A 17,232-nucleotide genomic window follows, 5' to 3' on the forward strand; every position below is an offset into this window, starting at 1 on the left:
CGCCGCGGGTGTCAGACCCCTTGTCTTCTCAGCTGAGACACCGGCGGCACCGCGGGCACCTCGGGGCGGGTCTGTCAGGGGCCTCTGAGGAGGGCCGGCACGTGCGAGGCGCGTTCCGTCCGCCATATTGAGTGTGGCCGCCGCGGCCAGCACGTTGTCACGATAAAAACGGCGTCGCGACAACAACGGCGTTGTGATTGAAAAGGACGTTTGTTGATTGTTTTACCAACAGTACAATCACCCAAACAACGCCCCCCGCCGCGCTCGCGTTAAATACAGGCGCCCGGCGGCGCCAGCCCCGAGGCAGCGCGGGGGCGTGGTCGGGGGCGTGGCCTTCCCGTGCGAGGTTATAAAGGGCGGCGCTGCGCCGCCCGCCCCCTCAGGGTTCAAGATGGCGGCGCTGAGGGCGGCGGGGGCGGCGCTGCTGCTGCGGCCCGGGCGGGGGGAGGCGGCGGCCGCCGCCAGGCTGGGCTACCACAAGAAGGTAAGGGGCGAGGGGAGACGGGGGGACGTGGGGCCACGCCGCACGGGCTGTGGGTGACGCGGTGACCCGGCAGGTGGTGGATCACTACGAGAACCCGCGCAACGTCGGCTCGCTGGACCGCAACGCCAAGAACGTGGGGACGGGCCTGGTGGGGGCTCCGGCCTGCGGCGACGTCATGAAGCTGCAGGTGACCTTGGGGACCCGCTGACAGCCGGAGGGGGGGATCGCTTGGGGCTGCTGCGAGGCCCAAACCTTCCCCTTCCCCTCAGCGGCCTCCCCGCAGCCCCGGCCATGAAGTGTCCCCGGCAGGGCCCATCCCTCCGCCCGGGGCCTGCCCCTCTGCTCAAGGCCTGAGCAGGCGGCTCTGAGGCGCTGAACAGGTCCCTGAGGTGTCACCGGTGCTCTCGCAGGTGGAAGTGGATGAGAACGGGAGAATCATCGATGCCCGTTTCAAAACCTTTGGCTGCGGGTCGGCGATCGCCTCGAGTTCACTGGCGACGGAGTGGGTGAAAGGGAAAACGGTAAGGGTGTGGAGGGGACACCACAGTTGGCTTTGAGCGTCAAACCCCACTGTGTTCCCCGTTGGGACCGCATAGGAAACAGTAGCCAAGGAATCCCAGCGCTGGCCTGGCGCAATGTGTTCTGAAAGAAAGTTTAGTTATGGAGTGCCTTTACATTATATATTCTCTTTTTCTGCCAGACAATAAATGTGTTTGTGTTTATGATAAAAGGTAGAACAATGCCCACAGTGGCACGTAGTCTGTGGCACCAGTTGCACTTTGCTTCATCCCCACCACTGCGCAGTCTGAAGCATTCCCTAATTCCACCATCCTTTGCTGTCCCTGGCAGCTGAGATGTTCTTCCCTGTGGATTCTGTTGGCTCTGGAGCATTAAAGCTCTGACAGGAACCACTTTTGTAGCTGTGGTTGTCCCTCACCCAACCTGTGACCACACAATAAATGCGTTTCAGGTTGATGAAGCGTTGCAAATCAAGAACACGGATATCGCTAAAGAGCTCTGCCTTCCCCCCGTCAAACTGCACTGCTCGAGTGAGTAACAACTGAAAGTTCAAACACCAACTTGTACTGGAGAGGGAGAGTTCTGGGAAAAGCACAGATGCTCGCAAGTGGTATTTTCTAAATCAAGTTTCTGCACAAGGAACAGTTAATCCTGGCCCACAAGAGACACTTGCCTATGTTCAGATTTTGGGGTTACTTTAGGAGTTTTTGGATCTCTTTTGACTTTGGGACTCTGTAGCTCAGCAGACTGATAAGAGTTCAGAGTCTGAGATTCTGTTTCCAAGATGCCAACAGTTCTCAGACTCTGGTGCTGTCTGTAGCGGCTGGTCTTGCTCCTATAGCATCTTTTGTTCTAAAAAACACTTCCTTGTCCTTGAAATATGTGTTTTTTGTTCATAGTGCTGGCTGAAGATGCAATCAAGGCTGCCTTGGCTGATTACAAGTTGAAACAGGACCCGAATAAACAGGAATCGGAGAAGAAAGCCAACAACGCCTAAACTGACTGTAGAGCTTGTTCTCATTCCACTTAAATTCGCAGTGCAATTATTGTAGCTGTTAGTAGGACCCTGCACACTACTCCGTGGAGCTGTAAGATACGCACAAGTTACGCGCCCCGTGTCGCTGCCGGTGTGCGCACAAGGGGGACGTGGGGGCTCCGCCAGCCCGTGTCCTGTCACGACTGCGTGTGGAACGTCACAGTGAAGGCTGCACAACTGCATGGAGCTCGGTGGCTTTTCTCTGGGGAGAAAATCCTCTTGTTCCAGTACTGGAAGGGCTGCACTTTTTTGGGGGGGGGGAAGATGTATAATTTTGCCTAATATTTTACAGAATTTAGGGGGAAATATTGCCTTGGTCTTGATGTAGGAACTGCAGATGGGTCTGTGTATCAGTACAAACGCGGGGCAGCGCCTCTGCCCGCAAACCACAGCTGTGTCGGAGTTTCATTTCGCAACCTGAGCAAGTTCCTGCTCCCCGGGGAGCTGAGACTGGGACCAGTTGGTGGCTCCGGTGCTGACAGCAGGTGGTACTGGGTGCCGCTCCTACGGGAAGCACAGAGCTCGCTTCTGCTCACATCCTGTCACAACTAATACTTTGGGGTTTTTTTAACCTCTCATTAGAGGAGCAATCTGAATTTTGGAGCATTTTCTGTAAGAATTCAAGCATCGGGCTGGCCAAGTGCTCTGTTAAAAAAGAGAATAAATCCCCCTGGCGTGTGGGTACAGGGGGCAGGTCTGTCCCCTCAGAACAATGTCCCCAAGGTCCCAGGGGATGCAGTTCTGCTGAGCTTTGCTGTAGACAGCAATGATGTCCACCTGCCTGAGCCTTTGCACGCTGAGCCTGGGCTGGCTCCCGGGAGCTGGGGACACAGCAGTGTTTGAAATACAGATGGTTTGTGGTGATCTGGCCCGGTCTGTGCTCCAGGCCGCCCTGCTCTCCTGTGCCTTCTGGTGGTCATTTTTTTTTTCCAGGGGAGCATTTCCACAGATTTCCAAAATAAACAGAAAGCACATTTAAAAACTGCCTGCTCTTAAGATTTTAAACCACCCAGGAAACCCAACTTGCCTTTTTTCCAACTGAGGGCGTTTTAAAACATTAAAAACCACATTCAAAAATAAGCGGCTCGTTATGATGTTTCTGTCCGCAACATTTTTAAGCACAGCACAGGCCACGTGTTGCCGCTGTGGTTTGTCGCTCACCGGATTGCTCATGCAGCACCTCCGCCCGTGCCACATCTCAGCCCGTGTGTCCTGCTGCAAGGAACGTGCCTCGCTCCCAGGAACTGTCCTGCTATTTCCCAGCTAAAATGAAATATCAGGGAAATTTCAGACACCCACATCAGCTTTGGAGCAGAATGGGCTGGCAAAAGTGCCCTGGCAAAATGCAAGAGGGAGTTAAAGCCAACGCGCTCTTCCAGGGGAAGGCTGTCCCCACGCGGGGTCAGCGGGGGACACATCCCGACCTGCCCCGTGGCTGGGACAAAATGTGGGGTGACAGGGATGAGGGGGCCTGTTGCTTTTGAGGTAGAAAAGCCTCTTTCTGGCACAGGTTTGGCTGCCGTCCCCACCAGGCACAGCTGTGTCCCAGCGCCGAGGTGCACAGCAGCAGCTGCAGGCTGAGAGATAAAAGTTTCCCAGAAATGGTGCATCGACATACGGGTTTTGTGAACGATAAGCGTGTCCCGCAGCTCCCAGGCTTTCACCACGCAGAAAAACGTCACCAGGCTCAGGGAACAGCTGGACCCCGTGGGGCTGGAGCTGAAACCAGCTGCACCCCAACACCCGGGGAAGGCCCTGAAGGAACAAACCAGCATGGGGATGGTGCCTCGGGTACACCACAAGCTGCAGGAACACACGGAGGGGAGATCTGCAGAGAAAATACCTTTATTATGAGCTGAAGGGGTTAAGAAAATAAGGCAAAAGTCCGGCTGGGCTCTGTGCTGCCCTTGAGTTGTGGATTTGGGGCAGAAAAATGGCAGGATGGGGCCTTTCTGCTGAATCCTCCTCCTTTCTCTCCTCAGCCAAGCTCATCCCATCCTGTCCCCTCGGTGTCACAGCCACCAGCAGAGCCAGTGCTGGGGTCACATCAGGCCCCGTCCCACTCCCCACACCCCCCAGCTGCCTCTGCCCAGAGGGTGCAGCTGCCTGGCAGGGACTGGGATGCCACTAATGAGTAAAATCACACTTAGGAGCAAGCTGGCGGTGTGTGACAAGGTAGGGGGCTGCTGGCACAGCCCCGGGGCAGAGCCGGAGCAGGGGGGCTGCACCCACATAGTGCCTGGGACAGGGGAGGCCCCTCGGGCAGCAGGAGCAATGGGGATGATGGCACTTCAGTGCTGCCAAAAACACCACCTGCCAAAAAAATGTGGCTTTGCCACAGCGTCCTGCTGGTGCGAGGGTTGGGGGGCCTGGAGGGGGCAGGAGGCAAGGGGGAGCTTTACCAGGGCTGCCTTGAGCCACCACGTATGTATGGAGCAAAAACCACCGTGTCCATCACGTGTCCCCCCAAGCTGGGGGCTCCTCGGGCTCACCCGGGACCCGTCCCTGCCCTAGACACTAGGGGGGTCTGGGGTTCCATCCTGCACTGCGTTGGAGTCCCCCTCACCCCCTACTCCTCTTGCACCCGCCGCTTCCTCAGCACCTGGATTCTGGTGAGAGGGCTCGACGGGTTGCTCATCACCCAGCTTCTTGCTTCCTTCCTCCTCCTCCTCCTCACGGTGGGGTTTCTGCTCCCCAGCCTTGGGGGGTGATCTGAGGTTGTGGGCGGCAGCACGGATATCAGCCTCCAGCTGCCGGCCGATGGCCACGGGCTCCCCCCCACCGGGGGCTCCGTCCGGCACCTCATCGAAAGCTCGGGGCCCCCCCACCTTGTCCCGCTCGTCCACGTACTTCTTCTTGGGGAAGGAGGAGGGGTAGTAGGCGGATGCCTTGTGCTTCTGCCGCACGATGACGGCGGCGCAGACGATGAAGAGGAGGACAAAGGCCAGCGAGCCCACCACCACCACCAGCAGCATGTATTCCTTGAAGAAGTCCACCAGCCCGTCCAACACTCCACCCGGTGCCGAGCTGTTGGTCACTGTGGTTCCCGCCGCGTCCCCCAGCGTCGGGCCGGTCCCTGGTGTCACATAGCGGGCGGGTGGCTCAGCTGAGACCTCCTCAGCATCCCCGCTGCCCCCAATGTCGGGCAGCACCGCAGCATGCCGGGGCGCTGCCGCCAGCACCGGGGCTGCCACCAGCAGCAGCAGGAGCCACGCAGCCATCGCTGGTGTCGCCACCATCTCCCCCAGAGCTCCTGCGGGATGCAGAGGAGGGGGCAAAATATTAACACCCCCATGGAGTGAGATCCCTGAGCCTGCCCCATGTGAAGCCCCTCAATGCACCCACCTGAGCCCCACATGTGGCTCCGGCACCAAGGCACAAGCATCAAACCACCGACAGTGAGCTCGGCCACTCACTCACTCACCTGGTTGAATTTCCTTAAGAAAAGCAAAAAAAACCAGAAAAAATATAAGGAAAAAACTCAGCTCCAGTTTCCCTGCCCTGACACCGAGCAAGGGTCGGTGTTTGTTTTGCAACGGCATGCCACAAAAATAGATGGAAAGCAGCTGAATCAAGTTGCTCAAGCCTGGGGGACGCTGCGTGCGCGGCGAGGGGACCGGGGCCGCTGCCAACAACCGGCTTCAGACAACGGCCGTTTGGCTGACTAGAGAATTCCTGAAAAAACTGAGGTTTCCAAGTGGAAACTTTGACACAGGCGATGCTGCGGCAGAGCCGGCCGCCGGCGCGAGCGGCATTTCCCAACCGTTTGTCCCGGCGCAGACCGTTACAGACAATTCCCAGCTTGAGCGCGGCTAAAAATAGGCCGGCGGCTGTATTTCACCCCAGTGCTGGGACGGGGTGCGGGACCCCCAGAGCCTTTGTGAAAGGGCAGCCCCAGAGCTGGGGTGGGGTGGATGGGGGGGTCCTGGTGTTCCCGGCTGCCTGAGCCTCCCCGGTGAAGGGTGAAACTCTGTCCCTTTGTGTGCTGTGCTCTTTGGGGCTGGATCTGCCCCACAGCACACTATGGGATGTGGTACAAGTGTCTCCCATCCCCACACGAAGCGATGAGCCAAGGCGAGCCCCCATCTGGGCTCAGTACCCCCGCGGGGTTCAGGAGTGGGGTGCGAATGTCCTCAACATGTCACATCGTGCTCCCCAGGGGACACAGAGTGTTCCATCTGCGCCACGTAGTGACATTGAGCCATTCCCAGACCCCCCCCCTCCACCCGGGCCCACGGGAAAGTCTCACGAACCAGCCCTGCAGGCCCACCGGCAGGGACCCCCCAGGACATTTCACCCGAGATCAGGCCCCCCAAATCTCAACCTACCTCCCATTTTTTCCCCCCAGAACAAACCAAACTAGGAAGGTCTCCAGCAGTGGGATCTGGCTTCCAGGCTCCTTCCCGGCTGCAAAATCTGGTTTGCATTAAACCAGAGCAAAGAGACGACAGTGGAGGCAGGGGGGTGACCACAGACCCCCAACTCTCCTAGCTCACTGCAGGTATTGCCTCCACAATGGGCTGGGGGCTTGCTGCCATAATGGTAACATCCCCCTTCATCACCTTCTCCAGCTGCAGCAGGGAGAGGGTCTCGGGTGGGACGAAGGCATTAATTTGCTGTTAATGAGCTGAGATGATGAGCAGCTGTGGCAACAGAGAGGCCGAGCAAAGCCTAAATCTGTGGCAAGAGAAGGGCCTGTTCCTATAGCCATCACCAGCCCTTGGCCCCACATCCCGTTCCTGCTTGGCTTGGCCAGACACAACTGAACCCCCTCTGCTCCCTAAACGCTCTGGAAAGTCACAATTTAGATGTTGTCCAGCCACAGCATCCTCCAGACCAACCCACGTCCCTCTGCGGGGACTGTGCCCAGCCCTCGCCACGGCACCCCAGCCATGGGGTACCCTGAGCCACCCCAAAACCGGGGGGATCCTCACCTCGCCCGCAGCCGCCGCGTCAGCGGGAGGATGGGGTCTGTCCCGCACACCTCGCCTCCTCGCGCCCCTTTCTGCTGCCTGTCGGGATGGAGCCTCCTCCTCCTTCTTCTCCTCCTCCTCCTGCGCCGCAGCCGGGACCAGCTTGTTCTCATTAGGGCTGGTTTGGGGAGGGAGCGCGGGCGGTCGGTGAGGGGCCCCCTCCCAGCCAAACCCAGCTGGGGGCTGCTTGGCCTCTTGCCCTGACAGCAAAGGGGGGAGCCCCAGTGCCCCCATCACCCAGTGGCACTGCTGGGAGGGGGCACCTTTTGGGGTACAAGTGGGGAAGCGGGGGGGTCTGTTGCAAAGGTGGTTTTTGCCCATGAGTACAGAGGTAAAACTCCATCCCAAGGCCACGTGGCTGAGCTGCCATGGTGGGACAAGGGTGCTGGCACCCCCAAAACGATGCTGTGCCAGGAGCCCCTACTCAGATGCCTCTCACTGTGTGCCTGGGCCCCAGCACCCCAGCCCAGGGCCTGATCCTGCCCCCATGCCAGCCCTAAAGCCCAAACTCTGCCGGCGTGCAGGCAGGAGCTGGGGGGACACAGCCACTGAGTGAGGGGACAGGGAGGGTGTTGGGCTCAACGCCCCAGTGTTATTGGGGGCTGGCAGTGTGGCACAGGGGCAGACAGAGCTCGGGAACCCCTGTTGGTTTCAGGACACCAGTTCAGTCGCAAAATGCTCTGGCACAGGCAGATCTGCCTCGGGGTGCAGGTCCATGGGGACCCCAGCTCAGCAGCACTGTGCCCACTCCCCTTGGTCCCCCCGCCTGGGCTGAAGTTGCTCAAGAGGCTGCAGCCACCAGTGACCTCATCCTCTTGCTATTCGCCTCCGCACACCTCCCCGGGGACCTGGCCACATCCCCCTCCAAAAAGCCATCACTGGCCCCTGGGGACTGCGACCACCCTGGGGCTGGGGGCGAGGGGGCCCATCCTGGTCACCACTGGGTAGCCGGAGGGGATCCATTGCCGCTTGGGTTTCTCCCGGCGTCGCCAAATGTAATCGTGGCTCCCAGAAATAACGGGTCCGTCTGTCTGTCTGCAGCTGGTGGCTCCGTGCAGCTGCTGGGGCGGCTTTTCCTGGCCTTAAGTGATCAGTGCTGAAACCTTAGAGGGGAAGGGGGAAAGGTGAGGGGAGACTGGGGGGTGTGGGGGTGGCTGTGCTGCTGAGCCAGGCCAGCCCGGAGGGGTGACAGTGACATTTGGGCTCCCTGCCACAGCCCAGACCAGGATGGGGCTGCAATTCCCCATCATGCACCCAGCAATGGTGATGCTGGGCTGAGCCTCCTTGTCCAGGGTCCCCATCTCTCCTTGTTCAGGATCCCCAGTTCTTTTTGTCCAGGGTCCCCATCCCTCCTTGTCAGGATCACCATTTCTTTTTGTCCAGAACCCCCAACTTTCCCCAGCCATGGTCCCCCCACCCCATCCATGGTCCCCATCCCTGCCCTGGGCTCTCCCTGGCACAGAGGTGGAGGGGGACAGGCAGCCCCGGTGCCAGCACACCCCGGCCATTACGATGCCGTTTTTGCCTGCGGCTGGGGAGGGCTCGGCCCCTCCGCACTGGGCAGGGCAGCATCGCCTGCGCCCCGCTTTGTAATTTGGGGCGGCTGGAACGTGGGGACCCGCCGGGCTGGGCTCCGCAGCACAACCAGCCGGCAGTAACCTGCAATTTGAGACATTTCGGCTCTGCTCTGCTTGTAATTTGCTTCACTGGGCTGCACTTTGCTGTGCCAGCGAAATACCCAGGGAGGGACCGATCCTGCGGAGCTGCTCCGCGGCATGCACAGCGTCATGCACAGCATCGTGTCACAGCACCATGCACAGCACCGTGTCACACGCAGCCCTGTGCGTGGCACAGCAGAGGTTTGCCGAGGTGAGAAGCCCCGCGGATGCTGCTCTGACACCGTCCTGGCTTCCTGCAGATTCCTGGGCTGTGAGCTGGGCGATGGCAGCTCGACAGGACCTGCTGACGATGCCAAATAGGGCGATTCCTGGCTCCTGGCAGCCGCCTCGGGCTGTGGTGGTGGAGGAAAGTTTATCCTGCTGCTCGCTGGGCTCCCAGAGCGATGGATGTGAGGACAGGGCTGGTTGAGAGCAGAAGCAATCGCTCTGACTGGCACCCATCCACCTCCTCAGGACCCACCAGCTTCACCCTTGCCTGGGCTGGAGGCTGGATGAGCCTCTGAGAGAAAGGGCTGGGGGTGACAGCGGCCCCCGTGGGCTCCCAGTCCCCAGCCTGGCCCCACCAGCCCAGGGACACATCAACCTCTGTGCCCATTATGGTGGAGCCATGAGCTCCCACGGCTGCTTTTTTGGCACAGCCGTGTGCCAACATCTGCTCTGCAGCTGCATGAGGACAGAGCAGGTTGGCATCACCCAGGAGCCTGCGGCCAGGGTGTCCCATCCACGGACCGGCCACCACCACCAGCTGCAGATCCCCTCGCCTGTGCTGACTCACCATAAACATTTACATTTGCAGGAGGGAGCAAAGCTGCGCAGCTCCAGATGGAAAATATCTGAAGCTCAGCGCGAATGTAAACACGCGGCGGGGCTGGGGGCTGGGGTGCAGATGAGCTGTGACGCTGCCACATCCCCGTGGGACAGTTGTCCCCAAAAGTGGCTTTCGAGGTGGCTGCGCACTCAGGGACAGGGCAGCACAGCGATGCCTCGAGCGTGTGCCGAAACACTTCACTGCCCAAGCGTGCACTGCGAATGTTGAGGGTGGCACGAGCTGCTCAGTGGGGTGGGGACGGGGACATGGGGACTGGGATGCTGAACCTGGCAAGGCAGGGATAGGAACACAGGGATGGGGACGCTGAGCCTGGTCACCGCAGGCATGAGGTTGCAGGGATGGGAATGCGGGGATGCTGAGCCTGCCAGGGCAGGGACAGTCCTGGGCCACTTCTCCCTTGGGTGGCTCCCCCAGGACAAAGCACAGGGAAGGGGTCGGGCTGGTGGCTCGAGGGGTGACCGATACCTGCACAGGTACAGGCAGGATGGTGGGACCCTGGGTGGCCACTCATGGCTTTGCTGTCCCTGTCCCTCCTGTCCCCACCAAAACCCAGCAGGGACAGCCTGGGAGGTCACTCTATGAAGCCAAGAGCCTGTGACCACCATTTGCTCACCGGGGATGAGCACGGCAGCGCACAGGACCATGCCGAGGGGCAGTGACGGTACTGGAGTCGTCCCCTCGCCTTGCTGCAACCACAGGACAGGAACACGTTACGCCACGAGCGCACCCGTCCCTGTCTCTCCTCAGCATTTCCGCCCCAGCACCGCCACCCTTTCCGCTCCCACACCGTGGCACCAGGCCAGCCCCACGTGGGGAGGGGTCCCAGGGGCCGCGATCCCCAACTCCAGAGTCTGATCTTATCCCCTTCCCGGGGAGAGGTGGCCATGGGTTTCATTTCTGCCTCCCCTCGGGGGGCTGGGGAGGAGGATGGAGAAGTGAAATTTTGGCAGGGGGATGTGGGCAGGCAGTGGAGGGGACCAGGGAGGTGGGCACTGTCCCCACCAGACAGAGACCACCATGTCCAAGTAACCCACCATGTCCAGTAACACTTTAATGAGGTTGGCTCGGGGGCTGAACTCACTGGGGGAGCAGCTCCCCACCACACCAGTCCAGGGTAAATCACAAAGCCAAGGGGACGGGGCAGTCCCCTGACCACGCGTGGCAGCACCGGAGACCAGACACCACCTCCTCTGATGCTCTGGGATGCAGGACACTGTCCCCAGGCTCAGGTGTGCTCTGGCAAGAAGCTGCTGAGCGTCAGGTTGTCCCCATCGGCTTCGGAGCTGCCGTCGAGCAGCAGCTTTGGCCGGCGGGCCGGGCCAGGCCGGGGGCCGTTGGCGGCCGCCTCACCATCGGGCAGCAGGGAGGAGATGCAAACCATCTCGGTGTGGCTGAGCCGACGCTGGGCCGTCCGCGCCCGCCGCCACAGCACGGCCCCCAGCACCCCTGTGCTCAGCAGGAAGATGGCGGCCACCAGCCCCAGCAGCAGGATGGCCAGCAGGCACTTGCCCACCACCCGGTTGGGCTCCCAGGGCTCCATGTCCCAAGGGGCTGAATGTGTCGGGCCGGAGGGAGCCTTGGCTTTCTTGGAACCCGTGGTGGGGACAGGAGCTGATGGGGTCACCGAGGAGCTGCTGTCCGTGCTGCCGGCCATGGTCCCGTCCTCACCGGGTGGTGTGAGCCAGCTGGGGACAGTGGTGACGCTCTTTTGGGGTGCTGCCCGTGTGGCGGGCTCTGCCGGTGGCACAGAGCCCGGCAGCAGGTCGGGATCAGGAGAATCTGTCTCGTCCTGTGGATCAGATGTGGTTGGCACCATGAGAGCCCGGTACAGACTGGTGTGGGTACTGGGTGCTGGTGCTGAGCTCAGCATAAGGTCAGGCTCAGGAGAATCTGTCTCGTCCAGGGGATCAGCTGTGCTTGGCACAACATGTGCCCAGTGCAGGCTGGCATTGGTGCTGGGTGCTGGTGCTGAGCTCAGCAGCAGGTCTGGCTCAGGAGAATCGGTCTCATCCAGCGGATCGGTCGTGGTTGTCACCGCGGGTGCCTGGTGCAGGCTGGTGTCGGTGCTGGGTGCTGAGCTCAGCAGCAGGTCTGGCTCAGGAGAATCGGTCTCATCCAGCGGATCGGTCGTGGTTGTCACTGCGGGTGCCTGGTGCAGGCTGGTGTTGGTGCTGGGTGCTGAGCTCAGCAGCAGGTCTGGCTCAGGAGAATCGGTCTCATCCAGCAGATCGGTCGTGGTTGTCACCGCGGGTGCCTGGTGCAGGCTGGCGTTGGTGCCGGGGGGTGGCACAGAACCCAGCAGCAGGTCGGGCTCAAGGGAATCGGTCTCGATATTCTTGGGCATGGCAGTGGCAGGTGGGTCGTGCCCTGGTGTGGTGGTGTCGGGCTGCTGCCCCCCATCGTCCCTCCTGCTGCGGGAGAGCCGGGGGGGCTCAGCCCGCTCCTGCCTGGCCACCCCCCAGACCCACTGCAGGCCCTGGGGCGGCCCCGGAGGGGGTTCAGCCCCACACACCCACAGGCTGCTCAGCGCCAGCAGCACCAGCACAGCCTGGCCCAGCACCATGGCACCTGTGGGGGGACAGAGGGAAGAGGTGAAATGGGGGTCCCGCTCCCTGCGGGAGGATGCTGAGCTCCAGTGTTCATAGCATCACAGAACAGTTTGGGTTGAAGGGACCATCAGAACTCATCCAGCCTACCCCTGCCGTGAGCAGGGACATCTTCACCAGCTCAGGTTGCTCAGAGCCCCGTCCAGCCTGGCCTGGGATGTCTCCAGAGATGGTTCATCCACCACCTCTCTGGCCAACCTGGCCCAGGCTCTCACCACCCTCAGGCACAACAATTTCTTCCTCGTGTCCAGCCTCAATCTCCCTCCTTTAGTTTAAAATCATCACCCCTTGCCCTACCACAACAAGCCCTGCTGAAAAGTCTGTCCCCATCTTTCTTATTGGCCCCGTTTAAGCACTGAGACTGGAAATGGCCCCAAGGAGGGATCGCACATGGGTGAATCATCTGCCTCCCTTCCCGGAGAGGGGCCCCGGGTTTGGGGGGCTGGAGGATGCGATCACGCCCCTCCCCCAGCCCCGAGCCTCCACCTGCGGGACTCGACCCACCGGCTCTGCTCGAGGAGAAAGTTTTGAAGAGGAAGTGGAGTGTCTGGAAATGGGAAACGAGCCGTGATGGAGGCGGCTGGTACGGGACAGGCAGTTGCAGGATGACTCCCTGTGCAGAATTGAAACCACAGGGATATCGCACACATTTCCATTAACCCCCTCCCCAGCTGCCTGTCCTCCCCTCCACCAGCCAGCCTGGTGTGGGGCTCCTGGGCCAAAGCCACCATGCGCCTGCACGTCTGTGCTGAAGTGGGAGGAGAAGAAAACCCACCCCAAATCCCCCCCATTCAATTTCTTCAACCAGCAACACCCTCCTTGATCGCCCTGGTGGGTGGAGGTCAGCGAGGTCCCTGCAGCACCGCACCCAACAGCATCCCAACGCCAAATCCCCCAGCACCGAGAATTGCCAGGAGGCTCTACGTCCCTAAAGCACCGACCCACCTCCAAAACACCCAGGGACCAGCGCTGCACGTAGGGTGACTCCCCCGGGGACCCATGCATACACCAAAGGGACCCCGAGCATCCCCTTTGCACCCACAGCATCCCTGTGGCTGAGCCCCTGGACTCACCTGTGCTGGGAGACACCTGGGACCCCAAGCTGCAGCACCGGTGTGATCAGTGGGGAGGGACAGCAGCGTGAGGGCAGCCCCGGGGCCGGGGAACCGCCAAAAGCCGCAGGGCATCGCGGGCCGCCCTCCGCCCGGGCGGGGACGGAAAGGCGGGCGCGGAAGAGCGGCTGTGGTTTTGGGGAAGGACGTCACACCGGGCGCGGGGCCGCCAGGGCCGGGGGATGTGTGCACCCACCAGCCGGGGGGCTGGGATGTGGGGTGCACCCCAAAAAGGGGCCTCTCGCCCCTCTCCGGTGTGCCAGGCGCCCTGTAGGAGCCCCCAGCTGAGCTATGTGTTGGTGCTCACGCCGCCCCGAAAGCAGAAGTGATGGCAAAGCTGGTGTCAGTGCTGCCAGCCCCCGCGGGCATGGTGTGGGGATGAATGGGATTGGGGGGGTTATGGTGCCCCAAGAGGGGACATAGGGAACCCCAGCCCCAAGAAATGGCCTTTGCGCAGGAGGAGGAGGAGAAGGAGGTTGAGGTCCTGGCTCAGTACATCTGCAGAGCACTTGCAGAAGGGCCCTTGTCCCTGCACACATGGCCCTGGCACAGCTGCCATCAGCCCAGCAGCTCTGGGGGGTGTTCGGGGGTCCCGGGTGTTGGCTCTGCTAGGAACACCCCACCCCAAGCGAGGGCACCAGCGACGTGCAGCCGCAGGAAGGTGCTGCAAGAGCACATCCGCAGCTGCTGCCGGGCCAAAACAGCCCCCTGGCTCCCTGCAAAACCCCCGTGTGCAGGCTGGACTCACCACAACCATTCCCGAAATTTCCCAGCCTTGACAGCTGGAGGAAGGTCCCGGTTCCTGCCGGCCCCAGGTCACTCGTGGAAAAACACAGACGGAAAATGGGGTTCAGGGCTGCAGGGGAGGGACGAGCATCCCCTGGGGCGTGCAGGGGGGCCAGGGATCCCTGCGAAGAGCATCCCTGTCCCACTGGGTGCTGGGAGCAGCCAGAGGTGGTTGGGAAACGCAGGGTGAGAGCAGGGGGACGTCCAACCTGGACAGGAACGCAGCGATGCCGTTTCCAGGCCGGGCTCTTTTGAGCACTGCAGGGTTTCCTGTGCCTTTGAAGGGGTTTCAGCTGGGGAGAAGCAGAACGACACTGCCAGCTCCAGCCAGTGCTGCTCCCTCTGCAGACCACGTCACCCTGAGACCCCCTGACACATCCCACCCCCAGCCAAACTCCTGGCTCCATCCGCAGGGAAATCACCAGTGATCCCACGTGTGACCCCAGGGATGGGCCCCAGCTCCCCTGGGATGGAGCAGACACAAGTTGGGGGTCCCCAAAACCAGACCATGCTCAGCCACAACCCACTAACTCGGATTTCCATCACTGGCTGTAACGGTAACACCATCATTTAATAACCTGGTTATTGCTAAAACCTCAATGCAGGTGCTAACGGGGAGCGGTGGGTTCAGAACGCAGAGAGCCAAAGAAAGAGCAAACCAGAGGAAGTTTATAATCAATGACTTTTATCTTTTGAAAATGGAAGCAAATATTTTTTTGGACAGATACTATGGCCGCTCTATAAGAGCGCATCTTTCAGGACTTCGCTGGTTCTCTTCTGGGATATCACGGCTACAAAAAGCTTCAGGCACTGACTCCGGTTGAGCCTGGCTAGGCATCAGTTCATTTAAATAAAATACAGGCGAGAAACGAAAAACCAGGGCGGCTTTTCCTCCGCCCTCCTCGGACCGTCTACCACACACCGATCTCCGGGCATTGCAATCCAGCGTCTCAGAAAACTTATTTCCCTCCAATTAGAAAAACAAGAAAAGGTCCCCAAGCACACAACTCTGAAGTCGCACATACGAATCAGCACAGAGATCACCATTTGGGGGAGCATCGCGTTTGGTGGCTTTTTAAAACAAACAAAAAAAAAAAAAAAAAAAAATACACATCATCTCAGCCATTTACTGCAATACAAAAACGTCACCGAACATTCAAATAACGCAGAGCGTCTGGCCCGTGAATCCAGCGTCAGTGGCCACAGGCACAGGATGTGGACACTCGGCCCTCCTGCGCTCGCCACTCAGAACAAAGAAAACCTGCTTGTCTGAAGCTTTCACGCCACACAACTCTAACACATCCGCTGTCTCCTCTGTCCCGTCCTGCTGCCTCTCCAGCTCCATCGCGGTTCCACCTTCACACCCAGACATCCCTCAGAACACAGTCCTCAACCTGCAGGTTCTGAACATGCAAACACTGGGAAAAATGGTGAATTTGAGGATTTCTAGCTAACCTAATGGAAAAAAAAAAACATCAAAACAAACCAATAAAACAGATCAGCCTGGCCGAAGGGACATTCTCCCTTTGATCCCAGCTGGGACAGGCAGTGCAGCAGCTGTCAGACCCCCAGTGCCTTTGCCTGCTTTAAAGTGGACACCAGTTGCTGAGGTTTCCCCGGCACCGGAGGGACTGGCTGTACTGGGACGGTGGCACCGACCCATCCCTGCCCCAGGGACCCCCCTCGCAGGGGAGACCCCCCCGAGCCGCAGTTTGCTGAGCAGAGGCACCAACAAGAAATTCCATGAGCTCACGGGGTCCCTTCCCTGAGGGAGCAGGTGAGAAACCAGTGCCCCAAACTGGCCTCAAACCCACCCTCCCCAGTCCCTCCCGCTCTGAAGACGGGGGGTCTGGAGGTCACCAGTTTGATCCGGGAACATGGAATTTCATGCCAAGTTTTCCAGCAGGGTGGGAGAGGCAGGAATGATGCAGAGAAAAAAAAATACGGAGGCGTTTTATTTCCAGAGACCCGTCATGATAAAGTCACCCGTCCACCGCTGATGCTGCTTTGGGAGGAGGGTCTAAATTCCTAACTTCAGGACTTGTGAGGGGCCAGAGAATCGCAAGCTGACGGATTTTTAAAAGCTTTTCTTAAAGTCAACGAGCTGAAGAGCGCGGTGGTGCAGAAACAGCATGGAACGCGCGCATGGAACGGGCACCCCGGGGACTCCGGTGTCCTCCACAGATACACACACATCTCCTGCACAACAGCAACTCCTGCCTCAAAATAAAATTAACAAAAAGGCGAGTATAACATGCCCGTTTGGGCACAGCGAGAGGAATCCAAAATGCAGGACTATTTTAAAACGGCAACATGATGCGAGTTTGAAAGTTCTTCAGGGTGTAGAAGCAGAGGCATTTTGTGGCACGGATCACCCTACTCGGAACTGTTAAACTGTCATGTGAGGACGCGTTAGGGAGGCAGGAAAGGCAGCTCGTACGGTCTCCGCGGCCACAATGCAAAGCAAACCGACCTGATTGTTCAAAATCGAGGGTTTGTACAAAATAGCTTCGGTTTTGTTCAGAGAACAGTATAAACACCCACCATGCACACACGCACACACACGCAGTGCTGTCCCTTTCCATTTAAAACACAAATACTGCAAAGTGGCAAATAAGAAAAATAAAAAGCAACTTTTTTTTTGTGTGGTTTTTTTTTTTTTGGCAACTTTAAAAAATGGTTAAGAACAATGTGGCATTGGTCCCTACATCTAGAAAAAGATATTTGGGCACAACATTGAAAGTCAGAATGGATTTGTTTTCAAGAATTCATAACATCTGGAAAAAAAAATACTGTAAAAGTAGCACTTATTCTTCTTGACTTGTTTGACACAGTCACATAAATTCATTAAAACATCAGGGAAAAAAAAAAAATCACTAAAAAGCTTGGCTTTTAATCATCAGCTCTCGTTGACGTGAATTTAGGAGAACAGGAAAGCTCGTACTGGAATGCTGCACGCTGCTGCTTGCCGAACTGGGGAAACTGGAATGTGCCTGGGCCGGCGCTGCGCCCGCTCAGTCCCCAATCTTGGCCATCTGCTGCTCCAGCTTGGAAATGCGCTCGTCCTGGTTGGTGATCGTGTCTTTTATAGATTTCAGCTCTTTCAAAATCTCATCCAATTTGGCTTCGTTTTGCTGGAAGACAAGACAAGAGGTGGGTTTGCTCGAACTCCGCAGACAGTTTGCAAAGCCCAAGGCTGCTCCAACGT

The 17,232-nt window shown here is 59.0% G+C and overlaps 4 protein-coding genes across 9 annotated transcripts in view; 1 reads left to right on the plus strand and 3 right to left on the minus strand.

Moving 5' to 3' along the window:
- Window positions 1-279: 279 nt before the first annotated feature.
- Window positions 280-2,430, plus strand: ISCU (iron-sulfur cluster assembly enzyme). The gene is made up of 5 exons (XM_065033597.1): window positions 280-484; window positions 558-671; window positions 895-1,005; window positions 1,455-1,533; window positions 1,903-2,430. The coding sequence occupies exons 1-5, from the start codon at window positions 392-394 to the stop codon at window positions 1,998-2,000; spliced, it is 495 nt and encodes a 164-aa protein (XP_064889669.1). The 5' UTR covers window positions 280-391; the 3' UTR covers window positions 2,001-2,430.
- Window positions 2,431-3,868: 1,438 nt separating this feature from the next.
- Window positions 3,869-7,293, minus strand: TMEM119 (transmembrane protein 119). 2 transcript variants are annotated; one of them, XM_005498212.3, is made up of 3 exons: window positions 6,974-7,293; window positions 5,464-5,476; window positions 3,869-5,292 (listed from the first exon to the last, which is right to left on the minus strand). In XM_005498212.3, the coding sequence occupies exons 1-3, from the start codon at window positions 7,244-7,246 to the stop codon at window positions 4,550-4,552; spliced, it is 1,029 nt and encodes a 342-aa protein (XP_005498269.3). In that variant the 5' UTR covers window positions 7,247-7,293; the 3' UTR covers window positions 3,869-4,549. The 2 variants fall into 2 exon arrangements, with proteins under 2 accessions (XP_005498269.3, XP_021141014.2); XM_021285339.2 differs by lacking the exon at window positions 6,974-7,293 and adding an exon at window positions 6,368-6,564.
- Window positions 7,294-10,540: 3,247 nt separating this feature from the next.
- SELPLG (selectin P ligand) lies at window positions 10,541-13,430 on the minus strand. Of its 2 annotated transcripts, XM_065033582.1 has the most exons (3): window positions 13,200-13,430; window positions 12,631-12,739; window positions 10,541-12,088 (listed from the first exon to the last, which is right to left on the minus strand). In XM_065033582.1, the coding sequence occupies exons 1-3, from the start codon at window positions 13,311-13,313 to the stop codon at window positions 10,746-10,748; spliced, it is 1,566 nt and encodes a 521-aa protein (XP_064889654.1). In that variant the 5' UTR covers window positions 13,314-13,430; the 3' UTR covers window positions 10,541-10,745. The 2 variants fall into 2 exon arrangements, with proteins under 2 accessions (XP_064889654.1, XP_021139873.2); XM_021284198.2 differs by lacking the exon at window positions 12,631-12,739 and having other exon boundaries at window positions 13,200-13,336.
- A 1,262-nt stretch (window positions 13,431-14,692) lies between these two features.
- The window catches only part of CORO1C (coronin 1C), a 48,663-nt gene continuing 46,123 nt past the window's right edge, over window positions 14,693-17,232 (minus strand). For all 4 annotated transcript variants that reach the window (XM_021285299.2, XM_065033575.1, XM_065033577.1 and 1 more), the window contains exon 11: window positions 14,693-17,158. In XM_021285299.2, coding sequence (XP_021140974.2) covers window positions 17,039-17,158 — 120 coding nt within the window. In that variant the 3' untranslated portion in view covers window positions 14,693-17,038. The remainder of the gene's footprint in view (window positions 17,159-17,232) is intronic.

Source organism: Columba livia, chromosome 17, assembly GCF_036013475.1.
Source record: "Columba livia isolate bColLiv1 breed racing homer chromosome 17, bColLiv1.pat.W.v2, whole genome shotgun sequence".
Taxonomy (NCBI): Eukaryota; Metazoa; Chordata; class Aves; order Columbiformes; family Columbidae; genus Columba; species Columba livia.